Genomic DNA, 17,657 nt, shown 5'->3' with positions numbered 1-17,657 from the left:
ACACATATGGGTGATGTGAAGATGGAGGCAGAGATGGAAGTGATGTGGCCATGGGTCATGGAAAGTTCAGTTCAGTTCAGTTGCTCAGTCATGTCCGAGTCTTTGCGACCCCATGAATCGCAGCACGCCAGGCTCCCTATCCAGAAGAGGCAGGGAAGACTTCTCCCAAGAGTGTCCAGAGGCAACGCAGTACCTTAACTTTGGCTTCAGGCCTCCAAAAGTGTGAGAGAATTCATCATGTTGTTTTAAGCCCCCTAGTTGTAGTAAGTTGATACAGCTGTAGAAAACCAACACACAGACCTGTTTATTTCCCCAGAGCACAGGATTACTGTGCAGCAAATCCTACACAGCGTATGACGGCATCCATCCCACGATTATTAAATTTACCTCTAAGAGGTAAGGACTCTTTTTTTAAACATAATCACACTATTCGATCACACTAAAATTTCATAATTTATATCTTTTATAATTAAAGTTCATTCATTTGATTAAATGTTCAGCATTCTAATTTTCCCAATGTCTCATAAAGACTTATGTGCAGTTGGTTGATTTGCATTAGGATCAGAGCAAGGTCTGTCCATAGCATTGGAGTGATATGAACATCTTGGTCTTGAAGACTTGGATGAATGAATAGAGCTGTCAGGCAGATGAGAGTGGGTGGGCACTGTGAGGCATTCCCACAGCCCAGACCCCTGGGCCATGGAGGAGTGTGTGGAGGTACAACGATTCACGGTGGAGCCCTGGGATTACACAGGGCTGGGCCCCCATCAGGAACTCACAGATGCTGAGGGAAGCCAGTGGCCTTCAGGGGGTTTACTGGGCTCTGGGGGAAGCAAAGAGGTGCGTCCAGGTCTCCCTAGGGAGCACAGAGCTCAGTTTGGCCACCGGGGTGGAGCTGGCCTGGGAGGGAACAAAGGTGCCCAGGCAAGAAGGAGGCGGCCCCCACACGTCTTGTGTGATGGGACTGGCACTCGGAGGTTGAGGAGGGAAGGGAGGAGGACACGCCGTGGGCAGCGAGAGTCACTGAGGGAGGTAAAACAGGGTGGTGATTCTCAGTCTTACATTTTAGAAAAATATTTTGATGTCAGTAGAGAACAGACCACAGGGAGGGAAGGGCAGTCAGGGACCCCATGTGTCTATCAGCTCTGGCCCCGCCCCTTCACCTGGGGGTTCCGGGGTGAGGGTGAGGCAGGCAGCTCACTCCAGGAAGAAGAGAACCCGAGACTCTGAAGGTCAGGTTTCCTGGGGAGTGTTCACTGCAGGCCCCACATGTGACCAGAGCCAATCCAGGCTCCCTGGCTCCATGAGAGGCCAGGGGAAATGATGTCATATATATTCATTCACATGAAATTCACACACGTCACCTGTGTCATAGAGGTCTGATCTTGGGGACCTTGTCAAATGCGGGTGAGGCCCTTGTGCAGAGCCCCACAGAGCCTCTTGCAGCAGAGCTGTGATGACCATCGGCCACAGCAGGGTCCCCTGAGCACAGAGTTTGGGTCTACTGGGTTCTCATTATTTCCCCACCTCCCAGAACACTGGAGGGCCCACAATAGACAAAAGAGTTGTTCAAAAATGCATCAGCAAAGACATTTTTATTATCAGATGGAAATTATCTCTCAAAGAATTAAACAAAATGTCTTTCTGCCATGACCCCAGAAAGGTAGCTCTTTCCTGAGAAAACCTGACTGTCAGATATAAACTGTTACACTTTTCTCTTTGATAGGCTATGTGACAGATGTTATAGGATGATCCTTGCAAAATATTAAGGGAATATATAATCTGTTTCTTGTTCTTATTTGTCTTTTAATTCCAAACCTTGAAGGCGAGAAGGAGATCATAGTGAAAAAGAACACATTGGAAGTAAATCTGCTCACAGGAGCTTTATTGTTTCATTGTTAGAAAATTTCAAATTTGTCCCAGACAGCCCCGCCAGCCGCCAGCTTTATTAAAACTTGAAAGCCTTCCTGGCTTCTTCTATTTTTTTCTCGTCGGTGGGAGGCTTCCTCTGGCTGCCGGGCTGCAGAAACTTCTTCACGGCCGGGAGATTGCTGACTCTGGCTTTTAGGGCCTGCAATGCATGAGAGCACAGCTCAGAATGCAGCTAAAGAGCAGCCGTGTCACTGGAGCAGGCCAGAAGGGACTCTGAGACCCTCCTAGACAAGGGCCAGCCGAGGACCATCCATCAGCACCAGGAGGAGGCCCATGAGACAGGAAGGGGACAGCCCAGAAGTGTTCTCCCCAGAGAGGTCTTAGTGTAACACTCCATTCGGCTTCCCGATCTTCCTACACACCAATCCTGAAGGGTTCACCCTCAAGTGCAGTGTAACAAAGAGGAGTGTGTCAGATATCAGCACAGATTAAGGCTCCAGATGTCAAGACAAGAAGAGCTAGGACACGGGGCTGGAACCGAAGACAGAAAACATGAAAGGTCGTGTGTGAGGTCAGTCGGAGGCAATCTGCCCTCAGAGAGAGAAACGGGGACAGAGAAATCAACGTGTGAGAGAAGGATCAGGAACTGAGGGGAAGAAGTGAGATGGTAGGAAACCCACTCAGACAGACTCAGGAAAAGAGGGACACACGTGGGACAGAGGGGAGCGAAGAGGAAATGAGGACAGAGGCTGAAGTGGAAGAGGGGCCAAGAGAGATCCAGCCCTGGGTCTGTCTCCTGGTAAAAGGGACGGCGTTTTCTGTGGGGCAGAGTGCACCTCAGATGTCCTTGGCTTGACAGATTCTTTCCACACTCCAGACCAGGGCCTTGGAGTGAACCGAGGAAACGGGGGGGCAGCGAGTCTGGAAAGGGATGGGGACCCTAGCACCCCAGTCCCAGGGTCCAGAGAGCAGATGCCGAGTGGGGGTGTGGCTGGCCCCCAGGGCCGTGGGAGAGCTCACCTTCAGCAGAGGGAAGTTGGCCAAAAGGCTAGGGTCCAGCTCTTCCACATAGTAGAGAAGTTCAACCAGGTGGATGTCAGCCCTGCTCAGCTTGTTGCCCATCAGATAGTCTTGTCCGTGGCTCTTCAGCACCTGGGGAATGGAGGGGACAGATCAGGGACGCAGGTCCTGGCAGGCTGGACCCCTGCCCCTCCCCTGCCCCTCACCCAGCCCCACGTCCCCCTCTGCCCCTCGCTGGGTGGGTAGGAACCTCAGACTTTCTGCTCCCTCCAACTCAGAGATGGGCCAGGCGGGTTCTTGCTGTTCCCTCCTCATCCCCAGTGGAAGGCAGACCACCATTTCCTTTTCCTGTTCCCTCCTCGCTGTGGCTGCCTTACTTCTTCTTCCACGGGGCCAAGGCCTTAGCACCATCTGCACCGTGTTTTTGTGGACTGCACACCCTCAAGTGTGCAGCCCTGAACTCCGCAACATGACCCTTCATCCATCTCTCTCTGTCCTTCTCTCCCTCATCCTTGGGCAGTGTCTCCATCTTCATGACAGCCTTCTACCACCCTGAGCAAACTAATGCAGACTCTGTATTCCTTCTCATCTCTTTTGCTCTCATTTTCTGGTCTTACAATCTTTTTTTCTGAGGGGGTGGGTGGTTCATGCTTGAAGTTGAGCCTGATTTCAGGTAGTTTTGATCATGAAACGTTCAAACAGAAAAAACTAAAATACATACTAGGCATAATGACGGAACACTACTTCACTGATTTTATTTCACTTTCTTCAAAAGTCTGAGAGTCATGTCCCAAAATATCTAGATTACTTTTTCCTGAACAATTGTTCCTCTGTCTCTTTCTCTCCAACCCACTGCCTCCATATCTATCTAGATACATGTCAATCATCCCCAAAACACTACCACATTCTCCTGACGGGCCGCTGGTCTCATGTCTCCCTACACAGGACACCAGAATATTTTCTGATGTATTGCTGACATCATGCTCTTTTTGAATCAAGGCCCCTGCACCATGTTCTGAGGATCCATCTACTCCAGGCTCCAGTGTGGCTCTCAGAGCTTCTAAAGCCCAAGCTCTAAGTATAACCATGAAATTCCATTGAGTAGAGAATTCCAGACTGGGTTTGAGTAAATAGAAATTTGGCTGAAAAATTATAACTTGGGTAAAACTAGTACAATTCTTCTACACATTCAATTTTTATCAAGTGCCCTGAGACTCAGAGTACTACATTAGTATTTAGAAAGGCTCACAGAGGTGAAGGTTAATGCCCTGGCCAAGCCAGGCACTATTTTTCTTCGTCCTCTGACCTCACTGCCAGAAATGCTGAAGAGTCCACTTACATTTTCAAATGCAGGGAGATAACGGTTTGTTGTCTTTTCTCGGATTAGGGTCAGCTTGGCATCTTTTTCAGCAGGTGGGCTCAGTGGCAAATGCATGATCATTTCACCCAAATCTGCCACACCCTCTGAATACATATCAATCCTGAAAAGATAAAGTAACCAAATTGTCAAATGTCTCTGCCTTAGATTTTTGGAATGGGTAAGAATGAGACATTGAGAGGTAGCAAAGTAATTCTCCTCCATTGGGTGCATTTTTCTACACCAGTGATTTAGCTTTGTTTTTTGAAATTAATTTTAGCCTTCTAGAACAAGCCATCAAGGTAAACATACGTGTAATCTTTTTGTTATACACATGACCAAATATAGGGACAGAGCATATCAGTGGCCCATCCATAGTCACAGGCATGAGAGAATCGGGTGGAATCGGCACAGGTAACCACGGGACCACACCTGGGTGTGCCATTTCTGCTGTGCCATGGTCTGAGCATGGTTAGTGTGATGTGTTAGTACCACCTCAGTCATGTCCAGACAGAGTCCTGGCACCTCAGTCCCAGTCACATCCCTCTTCCTCTCTCATCCTTTTAGAACACCAGGCCCATTTAGAATCCCAACACCAGCACTTTCTCCAGTCATTTCCCATAGAACCTGGTTCCATAACTCTCTCCACATACTATTGCAAGACTCTGGTTTTGTTTGAATTTCTCAAGATTGTACCTTTCATTCTTTTTCATGTCCAAATAATATCCTACTGTATGGATGTACCAACTTTTGTTCTTTTATTCATCAGTTAATGGACATTTTTGTTGATTCCAATTATTGACTATGAACAACACTGCAATGAAATTCTGAGTATAAATTTTAGTGTGGGGGTGTTTTTAATCCTCTTGAAAGGAATTGCTGAGTCATATGGTAACTCTATGTTTAACTTTTAGAGTAACTGCAGTAGTTCCTTGAGTGCTAAGTCGCTTCAGATATGACTGACTCTTTGTGACTCGGTGGACTATAGCCCACCAGGCTCCTCTGTCCATGGGATTATTCTCAAGGCAAGAATACTAGCATGGGTTCCATGCCCTCTTCCAGGGGATCTTCCTGACCTAGGGATCAAACCCAGGTTTCTTATGTCTCCTGCATTGCTAGCAAGTTCTTTAATGTTAGCGCCACCTGGGAAGTTCCTTATAAGATTTTAATTTCAATCATGTAGTCCCTGGAGAAGGCAATGGCAACCCACTCCAGTACTCTTGCCTGGAAAATCCCATGGATGGAGGAGCCTAATAGTCTGCAGTCCATGGGGTCGCAAAGAGTTGGACACAACTGAGCGACTTCACTTTCACTTTTCAGTTTCATTCATTGGAGAACGAAATGGCAACCCACTCCAGTGTTCTTGCCTGGAGAATCCCAGGGACGGGGAAGCCTGGTGGGCTGCCGTCTCTGGGGTCGCACAGAGTCGGACACGACTGAAGCGACTTAGCAGCAGCAGCAGCATGTAGTCCCATCACAACAGAGAGAATACCCCTCACCCCCAGGACATAGTTGTACTGAAAAATCTAGCTGACTAAAACTATGTCGAAATGCTTGATGTAACCTTACCATATTGAGCTCAACCTCTGCTAACCCTTGTCTAGTGGCCAGTCCATGTAAAGGGATAATGAGTTCCTGGTCACCATTCTTAGAATTTTTGGAATTCAAGAACCAACTCCTTTAGATCCTTCCCTTTCTAAGCTTTACCTTCTAGGTACTCAGATGCTTTGTCCCTTGTCTCTGGCTGTTGGCGGGTGTGCAGTTCAAACAAGCCTGAACCCCTGGAGTCTTGGTTCTACCATCCTCTGCTTCACAGACCAGCCATGTTTGGAAGCCATGTCACTGGGCTATATCCATGGACGGTATCCTCTTCCATAGGCAGTTGATTTCACTCCAAATTTATTTACTCTTCCCTCATACTCATAGGTCTTTGCTGTACTGGACTCAGTGATGCCCCACAAGGCTTATACCATCCTGTTGGTCATGATGCCTTGCCTTGATCCTGCTCAGTCTGGGAAGGACCTAAGTTGTTACTATTAGTTGTGACGATAAAACTAAAAACTACCGTACAGGGCTCTCTCCTTCATGTCTTTCCCGTAGAGGTTGTATTTCGTGGCAATGTAGTTGAGAATGGCTCTGGTCTGCACCAGCTTCATCCCATCAATTTCAACCATTGGCACTTGCTGGAACATCAAACTCCCATCTTTTGAAAGAAAAAAAGAAGGGTGAAATGTTTAATATGTTGCACCCTTTTAAGATGAGCAAACGTTTGCTGAAATAACTGAAGATACAAAGTGAAACACTAAAATGACCTGGTAGGCTTAAGCTGGATGGCGTTTGGTTTGCCTTTTACTTTCTATCCTATTATTTCATTTATCCTTTTATTTCCCATTCAGACATATGGGCGATCCCTTGTAAATCTGGGCTGATTTGTCTTCATGTATGTTTTAGAAAGAAGCTGGAAGAGGCTGCAACAAGTGTGCCAACCAGATGCCATTTAATGGAAGTTCCAGAGAAAGTCTCAGAACACATAAGACATGTTTTGAGAGAGTTTGCCCTTTCTCTGCTCACCGAGTGTACATTATTGCTAGGATGTTACTTTGCCAAACCTGGACTCACAGCAACTTCTGGGCCCGTTTCTCCCCTCTTTTCTCGGATCTTCACCTTTTCCTCACGTTAGGTGGGAGCACTGTGTGGTCACTCACGATACGGAAAGGCAGAGAAGCACAGAGAGAACATTCACAGGCACTGGGGCTGGCTCCTTTAACAAACACTTGAGTTCCAGCCCTTCCTAGTCCCAAGTGAGTTGCAAGACATTTTCAGGGAGACCTACCTCTTACCTTTAACCATATTTCTCCCACCCTACTAACTCCACTCCCACCACACACACACAGCACGTTGGTGTTGTTGAAACCTCAACTTAAGACTTCTACTGGATACTCCCATCAGAGGAATTTAGTTCCTGGGCTTACCATTTTTTAACTTATCCAAGTCTTCTGGTTTTTCTATAAATTTTTCTTCAAACTGAAAAGCAGAAAGAAGCAATAAGTTTTTGTTACTTTATTCCATAGCATTGCTGAACTTGCATGGCCTGTGTCTGGTTCCCACTGTGGACACTGTAGGATTTCCAAGTTCGGCAGGTGCACAGAGGACAGTGATCAAGGCCATTTGGAGATTTAGATTAGAGCCACCAAGATAAAAGCGTGGGTTGCAGCAACTAACTGCCTATTTTGCAGGTTAATTCACCTCTACCCTGTCCCCACCTCTGTCAGTGATTAGGTAATGATATGGGGGGAGGGGAATATCACTGGAGGGAAGGGACTGGGAAGTTCTAGTTATGGAGTTTTAATGTCTCTGGAAAGCCTTTCTCTCCCTGTGAGATCAGGACAGGATTTTGGGGTATCCCCTATCATGGGGTATCCATGGGGCCATTGACTCCCTTAGAGGCTGCCACCGGGGTCCTCTACTGTATATTACCTCCCTCCATTCAACTTTTTATTGTAAACAAGGGTCTTGATTGTGAAAAGTTTGAGAATTGGGGATTTCTAACTGACTCATTGGAGTAGTTTATTATGGATTGACATGAACCCGTAGGGTGAGACTATACAGATAGTGAGTGTGTGGGCAACAATTTATAAAGCACCCAGTTCAAGACAACCCTGAGAGGCGATGGATGGGTAGTCATTGTGAGAAGGGGCTGGCTGGTCAGCTGTTTCTTGTGAAACTGATGGAGATGAATGGGGTTGTGAGGATCAGGCTCTGGGCCCAGAGAACCCAGAATTCCAACGATCTTTGGTCAGTCGAGCCCCACACCCTCCTCCTTCAGGCTGGGCTGGACAAGAGGAAGCCTGGATGCTCTCATCCGTCTCCCCCTTCTTCACCGTCCTGTGCTGAACTCATCCCGCCCAGGGACTCTGAACACATCCTTGAACCCCAAGGCTGAACCGCGGGGAAAAATGTTGGTTGTTGATTTATAGAAACGAAACCACCTTGAATGGCAGTGTTGGAATTTTCTGTGTACTTGTTGATTTACATACTTGAAAACGGACCAAGCTAATGTGCCATGCATTCCTGAAGCAATCGAGAGAGTATAATCTGAGGCTTCGGTAAACATGTTTTTAGGAAGCTAAGGGAGCATACTAGAGGTTCCCTTTGCAGGACGCCACCTCACCTGAAGCCCTCCTTTACTGGTCTCCGCTGAGGGGCCAGATCTCTGAATTTTGCCCATGACTCCCTCCCCAGGAAACCTTGACAGAGTTGCTGGCTCCCTCTGACCTGGGCTGAGAAGTGCTTTTCTGAGTCACACCTCTAGAGGGCAGCACTCAGCAGAGTTGCACAGACGCCTATCCATTTACTACTGAGACTATGGAGTTTTTACACTCAAGTCTTCGGTATCCTCCCAGGCGCTCCCACTCCTCTTCTAATCACCCACATACGTGTGAGCATCCTCACTAGAGTGCAAGTGGCCTGAGGGTAGGGACTGTGTCGGTCTTGACGATTCATGTATCTCTCGAACCTGGCACGAAACCTGGCACTTCAAGGTGCCCAACAAATTCATTGCTGAGGGAATGCATTAAATCCAACAGGCAGTTTGCTACAGTCTGCGTTGCTCTATATTTCTGGTTTATGTTTTAACTTTAATTACATTTATCTTCTAATACGTATATTTTTGTCTTTTATTATGGAAATTCGTGGCATGCACAAAATAAAAAATACAATGATGCTCCTTGTAAACTTCCACCAGCTTCAGTAATTATCGGCTCAACCCAATCCCAAGACATCCATACGCCTACTGCCCTGTCCCTGGCAATAATTTGAAACAAATCCCAGATATTATATATTTCATCTTTAAATACTTCATGGTATATTACTAGTTCACTAAACTTGTTTTAAAACTGACCACAATACATTAAAAAGCCTGACATATTAACAAAAATTATTAATATAAATTGATATTTAATATTCATATTTCTAATTGTTGCATGAATGTAATAAAGATTTTACAGTTTTAAAAATCAAAATTCAGGAAATTTTCTGACAGTTCAGTGGTTAAGACATGGGCTTTCACTGTTGTGGGCCTGCTTTTGATCTCTAGTCAGAGAATTAAAATCCTGCAAGCCTCGCAACCAAAAACAAATAAAAACACGAATTTATTTTCTATTGTTTTCTATTGTCCTTGAGAAGAAGAAATATCAATAAAAATCTCTTAATCTAATACCTAATAAATGTTTTTAAAGCAAAATTCTTAGCAGATCATTTAATAAGGAAAATCTCCTCTGTGAGAAAAGTAGTTTGATATGGTCAGTTTCCCTGGAGTAGGAAATGGAAACCCACTCCAGTATTCTTGTCTGAAGAATCTCAGGGACAGAGGAGCCGAGCAGGCTCTGGCCTATGGGAACGAAACGAGTTGGACACGACTGAGTGACTGACTAGGCACCCATGGTCAATTTAGATCCAACTGGAGATGAAACCTACCTCCACTCCAGCTGCAGCCAGGAGCCACCGAATGCACTCCATTCTGCCGCGTCCATTGAAATAGTGAAGAATGGGCTTCCCTGCCATGGTGCAGTCTCTTGGTTTCTGTAGCCCTTAATGAACCAACAAATGCATCAATGAATGAACAAAGAATAAAAGCAGAGAAGCTAACGCCTTTATGATACATGGGCATAGAAGCTAACGCCTTTATGATACATGGCTGAACAGCACCAACTATGCTGAAAAGTCGGCCTCCCTCAGGGCAATTGGAAGAGACCCTGGAACGTCTTCCTTAGCCCAAATTCCCACTCTCAACAGCCACCTGTGGGAAATTCCACCAAACCATTGTCCAGTCTACGCTGGGTAAAATCTGATTTTTTTGGCAGGCTAAGAGGTGAGTCTGTGATATGGATGCATGGGTGGGTGTCAGGGAGGGAAAAGATTAGAGAACTAGGATTTATTGCAAAATTCCTAATATTCTTGCCCCAATGCTACCTGTCTCCTGAGAAATCTGTATGCAGGTCAGGAAGCAACAGTTAGAACTGGACATGGAAAAACAGACTGGTTCCAAATTGTCAAGCCTGCATATTGTCACCCTGCTCATTTAACTTATATAAACAGTACATCATGTGAAATCCCAGGCTGGATGAAGCACAAGCTGGAATCAGATTGCCGGGGAAAATATCAGTAACCTCACCTATGCAGATGACATCACCCTTATGGCTGAAAGCCAAAAAGAACTAAAGAGCCTCTTGATGAAAGTGAAAGAGGACAGTGAAAAAGTTGGCTTAAAGCTCAATATTCAGAAAACTAATATCATGGAATCCGGTCCCATCACTTCATGGCTAATAGGTGGGGAAACAATGGAAAGTGAAAGACTTTATTTTTGGGTTTCCAAAATCACTGCAGATGGTGATTGCAGCCATGAAATTAAAAGACACTTGCTCCTTGGAAGAAAAGCTATGACCAACCTAAACGGCGTGTTAAAAAGCAGAGACATTACTTTACCAACAAAAGTCCATCTAGTCAAGGCTGGTTTTTCCAGTGGTCATATATGGATGTGAGAGTTGGACCATAAAGAAAACTGAGCACTGAAGAATTGATACTTTTGAACTGTGATGCTGGAGAAGACTCTTGAGAGTCACTTGGACAGCAAGGATGTCCAACCAGTCCATCCTAAAGGAAATCAGTCCTGAATATTCATTAGAAGGACTGATGCTGAAGCTGAAGCTCCAATACTTTGGCCACCTGATGTGAAGAACCGACTCATTGGGAAAGACCCTGATACTGGGAAAGATTGCAAGCGGGAGGAGAAGGGGATGACCCAGGATGGGATGGCTGGATGGCATCACCAACACGATGAACATGAGTTTGAGTAGGGTCCAGGAGTTGGTGATGGACAAGGAATCCTGGCATGCTGCAGTCCATGGGGTCACAAAGAGTCAAACACAACTGAGCAACTGAACTGAACTGAATGCTGACCACTTTGAATACATTATATCTTTAATCCTCACAAGAATCCCATGAAATAATTATCTCCATTCTTCAGTTAATGAAATGGACCTCAGAGCTTAAATAACATTCATGGAAATCCACACCCAGGATTAAAACCAGGGCAGGGCAGGAACCCACACATATGTAGGCCCTGGGAGCCTGGAAAGGGGGGGGCCTTGGAGCCAGAGGACCTCACAGACAGGAGGAGGAGGAGGAGGAAGAGACAGAGTCCATGTTCAGCTCATTGGCTATAATGCTGCACTTGTTCAAAAGCTGAAATTAGAGCTCAGTTTGCTTAACCGTTGTTCAAAAGATCCCGATTCTTTCCACAGATACAGGATGCCAAATACTTCCATTTTCTTGGAATTGTATATTTTATCTCTATTCGTACATTTTGTATCTAGAGAAAGGGATGTTACTGCATTAACTGTACAGTCTAGGTGGAACTGACATTTGTCCTATGTCTGTCATGCACTGCGCATTTTCACAAATTTGTCTTCATTTAACCCTACAAGAGTCACCTGCTATGAAGTTGCCATTGCTCTCATTTTGAAGTTGGGGATACCGAGATTTCTAGGGTAACTTGCACAAAGTAGGTGGCAAACTTGGGATTCAAACCCATTTCTATATGAACCCAAGTCTTGGCTTCATTTTTCATATTAACATTTTTCAAAATAGACATGACAATCTTTCAGTGGACTATGAAATTTTCCAGTTTTTAAAATAAAGCATTGTTTCATGAGTTTTTCGTTTCAGCTATGCGTGCATTGTATGTTCAGGTAGAAGAAAGCACATAGGCACACGCATTTGGTTATGGCATTGGTAAGAGATACTTGGCTCTTTTCAGGTCAGTGAAGTTTGAAAGCCCCTAGACTTCAGCAGCCTGTGTGTGGAGTGGACATAGCAGGGAACCAGAGAATGAAACTCAAAGTCTCCAACAATGGACAGAAATTGTTGGGTTGGCCAAAAAGTTCTTTTGGGTTTTTCTGTAAGATGTTACAGGAAAACTCAAACATTGTGACCAAACCAATTGTTCTCTGATGGGAGTGAATAGAAACATACAGGACTTACTAAAAGTAGGAACCCAAAGCCAGAACATAGGAAGAAACAGCTGCGTTTTCTATCCACATCCCAGCTCTGTTTAGGAAACATTAAAATCTTGCAACTTTTTGTTGAGGAGTTTGGGACAAAAATATACTTCTCTTTAGCAGATAAAGTATGAAAACTTGAATTTTAGATAACAAAATGTTTTCAAAATCCACATTTTAAAAAATTTATTTAGTTTTGGTTTACTTTTTTATTTACATATCCACATTATTAATGTGAGATCAATGGTCTAACCTTTGCAAAATAAAGGATCCCTTAGAAACATACTTAACTTGTCCATCTTGAAGTTGGAGATTGTGTATATTGTACTTATCGTGGACAACGGAGGAGCTGTGATTCAGCAGAATTCTGAGAAAGGTGTCACTGTGAAGTGGAGGTCACAGATCCTCCTCACACTAAGTTCCCTTATCCAGTGACCAAGGATCACATTACTAAGGGAAATGAAGTTTTAACTTACATAATACTTCATCATATGTTTCTTATAAGTAGCTTTCTTCACCTTTTGAAGCCTGGGGCAAAAGTGATATAAACTTCCTGGCTCCCAGAAAACGAGAACTAGAGAGATTCAGTGACTTGCCATCAGTCACACACGTGTGTTCCCGATTCACACTCACTGTCTAGCAAGTGTGTCCACCCTCAGGACAACCCTGGAAACGGCTTCTAGTATCCTATTGTCGGAAAGAGGAAATTCAAATTCAAAGAGCTCTGTGAGCACTGGGGTCCTTTGAAGGCATCTTCTGAATTCTGGTCTGCGGCTCCCCCCGCAACCAGGTAATGCTTATGTTCCCCTCTGCTGCTCTCTGAGACCCTCGATATTAGTTTGTTCCCCATTCAGAATCCTTTGGCCAATTAACAGTTCAATGGGAGAGAAGGCAACATTAATTCTGTTAGCTGATTCTTAGGGGCTTGATATAAGGAAAAATGGATAAAAACATAACTTACTTTACCCCAGACCTTAAAGACTTACTGTGAGTATCCTGAGCACTAGTATAACTATATTTGACCTTCATAAGGAGGTAGGCTTATATTCTCTGAAAAGGAATGTGTCTTGGGATAATTCCAGTGTGAACTAAAGGAGCTGTATCTCAGGGAGTAGGTGGGAGGGGGCTCCTAATGACAGCGTTTCTTAGCAGAGAGAAAGGAGGCTTAGAGACAAAGCCCAACTCCTTTCCTTAAAAGATAAATAAACCCAGGGGAGTTGTTTAATCTCTGTACCTCAGTGTTCTCTTTTGAAATACAGCCATGTCTACTAGTGAGGGCTGTTGAGGAAATTAAATTAGATAAAGCATAAAAAACTCATAACAGGGAGCAGCAAATCCAGCTTCCGTCCTGCTCCCAGTTCCTGGGAGACAGGTGAGTGAGCACACCGGGGAGCACGTGAGGCTTCTGTCTGTGTGTCTGTCTATCTGGTATCTCCCTCTTGACTTCCAGCTCTCATGCTATGCTCTGCTGTGCTAAGTCGACTCAGCCCCTATAGCTCTAGTAGGAACAGGATTTTATATATATCCAGATTCTGTCAACTACTTGATATACTGGTTCTCTTTAAAAGATCAGTGATGCTCACTGACTAGTTAACCTGGATTAGAGGAAGATTTTGGCTAAGGTTCAGTGAGGTCTGGCACAGCCTTTTGAAATCCCAAGACTGAAGTAGATCCCTGGTTCTGCCCCTGAAACATGCACCTTGCCTGCCGATCCCCCAGGCCTTTCCCCTCCCACTCACTCCCTGATCTGGACTCTCTGGAATCTTCTGCCCCCCTACCCAGGCCCTTTGGATGGGTTCCAGCCATGGCAATGGGAAGCCCACCCCTTTCTACAGCAGGAGTCCAGGGGCTCCCACTCAGTACCCTTCTCTCCACCCTCCTGTCCCTTCACTGATCTTTCTTCAGCATCTTCTTTCTGGTTGACCTGTCCATGGATTTCCTTCTCAACAAGTTTCCTTCAAACCTCCTCAACTAACACTCATTGAGCAGTTGGCTGCACTAAGAAATGATGGCTGGTGGGGAACACAAGAGGAATCTGATGTGGTCCCTGTCCTGGAGGGGTTGATATCTAGTCGGAAAAACAGGTTTGTAGACAACTGACAGCACACAAAGAGCCCTGCAATGATTTCACTTGAATCGGTTCAACGCCAAGGACCGTGATTCTCTCAGCCAAGCAAGTCAGAACAAGGGCAGAGGCTGCAGGCTGAGAAAGCAGAGGGTGCTGCCCACCTGCCCCGGTTGGCCCCAGCGTCATAGTATCTCAGCCTCCAAGCCAGTGACTCTCATGGGGTCAAACCTCATCCCCATCGAAACATTGCTCTCTGTAGCATCTTGCACAGTACTTCTTCTCATCCCAGTTTCAGTATCTTCTCTTTTCAGACTTAGGCACCATATTTCCCCTGTGAACTGCCATGCCCTGAGCAACTCTAGGACCTTCACAGGATCTCACTGAACCTCTCCTGCCTCAGGCTTTTGATTTACCCCCAATAGTAATACTGGTAACAGAGTATGGTTCACTCCTGCATTCTGATTCAAATGACTTGTACCTTCCAGTCACGTGAATTTCTTTACTTTTGGAAGTTAATTCTCTGCTCCTGTATTAACTAGTTTTCACATCCAGACTTCCTGTGTTTAGAAGTCTGAAAAGTCATATGAACCAGTGATTCTTAACTGGGGCTGATTTTGCTTCCCCAGCCCAGAGGACATTTGGCAACGCCTGAGGACCCTGTTGGTTATTAAAACTAGGTGGAAGGGTGCCACATAATTGGGGAGAGACCAGAGGTGTCTCTGATGTTGGGGGTGGTGGGGCTGCCTCCCATGTGCATCTGATGGTTCATTACTCCTCAGTCTGCACTCTATCCAGCTTTTTCCATCAATCCTGTGGTCTTTTAAAATTTAATATAAAAAATTTTTTAATTGGAAGATAATTGCTTCACAATATTATGTTGGTTTCTGCTGTACAAAAACTGGAATCAGTCACAATTATATATATATATATATCCCCTCCCTCGTGAGCCTCCCTCCCTGCTCCCATCCCACCCCCCTTATGTGGTCACAGAGCGCCAGGCTGGGCTCCCTGTGTAGCAGCTTCCCACTGTTGCCCATTTCACACGTGATGGCGTATATGTGTCATCGCTGCTTTCTCAATTCATCCTTCAGCCCTTTTGTCTTAACAGGCACATTTATTGGATATTTAGTTGGAGACATCTATGATTGATGCAGCTGGCTACTAAACTATGTAATCTTCCAGGACAAGGTATTTTGTAAAATACAGTGATTCTGCTGTAGCCACGTTTATCTTCTAGTCTACTTTCCAGGCCATCACGACATGAGGAAGGAACCTCCCCCGCAGCCTGTGCTCTTTCTACAAGTACAGAGTGAAAGGGAAAGTGAGATTATTAATCTTCATTGTGTCATCCATATTGATGAAGTGCAGTTTCTCTTAAAACTTTTAAACTATCACTGCAAGTATCTAAGAGGCGTCAACTTTGCAAATTTTAAGAAATATCAATGTATATGTCAACACTGTTGTTAAGTACATTCCTTAAGCCTAATTAAATGTACATTTCTATAGCAAATATTTTTAACTAAAACAACAACAACAAAAAGAGAATATACAGGACAGGTCCCCACAGTAAAAAATTACCCAGCTTGAAATGTCAATAGGGCCAAGGTTGATAAACCCTGCTCCAGCCAATTTCTAGGTTTCCCATGAGTTGCTTGAGCTCCACGAGAGACAGAGGGGGACTTGCCAGCTGGCTAGTCAAAGCAAAGACTGAGTTAAAATCCAGTTTTGCTGGCAGTCACTTAGTCATTCCTCTTATAGTTAAATCTTAATTTTGAGTTTCCAAGTCCACATAGTATTACCACATTGCAATTCACACCTGCTGTGTGTCGACTGTGTCTACGGAGCAGGCAGCTTTAGCATAAACACCTGCTCTCCCCTCTCGTACTGGTCACACTCTCTGATCGTCTAAAATGCTGCCATCCTCTCTCCCCCTCATATCATTAATTTTTCTCAGATCTAAATTCTCATGCTTAGTTTTCTACATTCTTCACTTTTACGTTTCTGTATCCAACAGCATTTGACTAAACAACTTGAATGTCCCCTAACCACAGCAAGAAGGCACATATGAGCGTGAAACAGTTTTTCTTGTGCTAAGGCAACATTATACAGACATGCAGAATCAGCACTTACCTTACGAAAGTCTGTCTCCCACTTGGCTCAGCACCTCAGTGCCAAGTTCACATGTGTTTATAAGCTCTTGTTACAGTTGACGGGCTGACTCCTCCTCTCTGGAAGGGGCAGAGTCCTGTTAAGGAAAAGCCACTCCCGTGGTATTCAGGGCCACTGGTTCTACACTAGATTAAAAAAGAAAAAGGCAAGTTGTCCTCTTATCAGGATACACCCTGTTAATAACTTCTTTTCAAGATCCACAATTAAAGATTAAACACACTATTTCAAGTTGATTGTATCCTCTTGCCAGTCGATGAAGGATGGCCTTTGGAGAAAACTTACTTGTCTTGAATTGGCTCTCATGAATTGGAGATGGGCACTAAAGCAGATTATAAAATCTACTGTGGGGACACCAAGGGGCTGTGGTCATGAAGGCTCACATGGACCTCTGCCATACTCTTCACCCTGAGTTGCAGATAAATATAGGACACCCAATTAGATATGAACTTCAGACACTTAATAAGTAATTTTTTCATGTAAGTACGTCCGAAACATTGTATGACATGGGTTCATGCTTAGTCGTGTCCGACTCTTTGTTACCCTATGGACTGTACCTTCCAGGCTCTTCTGTCCCTGGGGTTTTCAAGACAAAAATACTGGAGTGGATTGCCATTCCATCCTCCAGGGGATCTTCCTGACCCAGGGATTGAAACTGAATCTCCTTTAGAGAGTTACAGGTGAATTCTCTACAATCTGAGCCACGATGGTGGTCTCCAAAAGAAAAAAATGTCCACGTCTAAATACCTGAAACCTCTGGATGGGACGGAGTTTGGAGAAAGAGTCTTTGTATATGCAATTAAGGAACCTGAGATGAGACTATCCTGGATTATATAGATAGGCCCAAACCCAACAACAAGCGTGCTTACAGCAGAAGAGAAAATACACAGACACACACATATGGGTGATGTGAAGATGGAGGCAGAGATGGAAGTGATGTGGCCATGGGTCATGGAGAGGAAGGATGCAAAAAGCCACCAGAAGCCGGAAGAGGCAGCGAAGACTTCTCCCAAGAGTGTCCAGAGGCAATGCAGTATCTTAACTTTGGTTTCAGGCCTTCAAATTGTGGGAGAATTCATCATGTTTTAAGCCCCCCAACTGTAGTAAATTGATACAG

General features: G+C 44.9%; 1 protein-coding gene across 1 annotated transcript; it reads right to left on the bottom strand.

The window, feature by feature from the left end:
- Window positions 1-1,868: 1,868 nt before the first annotated feature.
- Window positions 1,869-16,536, bottom strand: LOC128056368 (glutathione S-transferase A1). The gene is made up of 7 exons (XM_052649131.1): window positions 16,505-16,536; window positions 9,725-9,837; window positions 7,222-7,273; window positions 6,320-6,452; window positions 4,232-4,373; window positions 2,893-3,024; window positions 1,869-2,071 (listed from the first exon to the last, which is right to left on the bottom strand). The coding sequence occupies exons 2-7, from the start codon at window positions 9,809-9,811 to the stop codon at window positions 1,949-1,951; spliced, it is 669 nt and encodes a 222-aa protein (XP_052505091.1). The 5' UTR covers window positions 9,812-9,837; window positions 16,505-16,536; the 3' UTR covers window positions 1,869-1,948.
- Between the last annotated feature and the right edge of the window lie 1,121 nt (window positions 16,537-17,657).

This window comes from Budorcas taxicolor, chromosome 11, assembly GCF_023091745.1.
Source record: "Budorcas taxicolor isolate Tak-1 chromosome 11, Takin1.1, whole genome shotgun sequence".
NCBI lineage: Eukaryota > Metazoa > Chordata > Mammalia > Artiodactyla > Bovidae > Budorcas > Budorcas taxicolor.
This window is presented reverse-complemented; position numbering and strand designations above follow the sequence as displayed.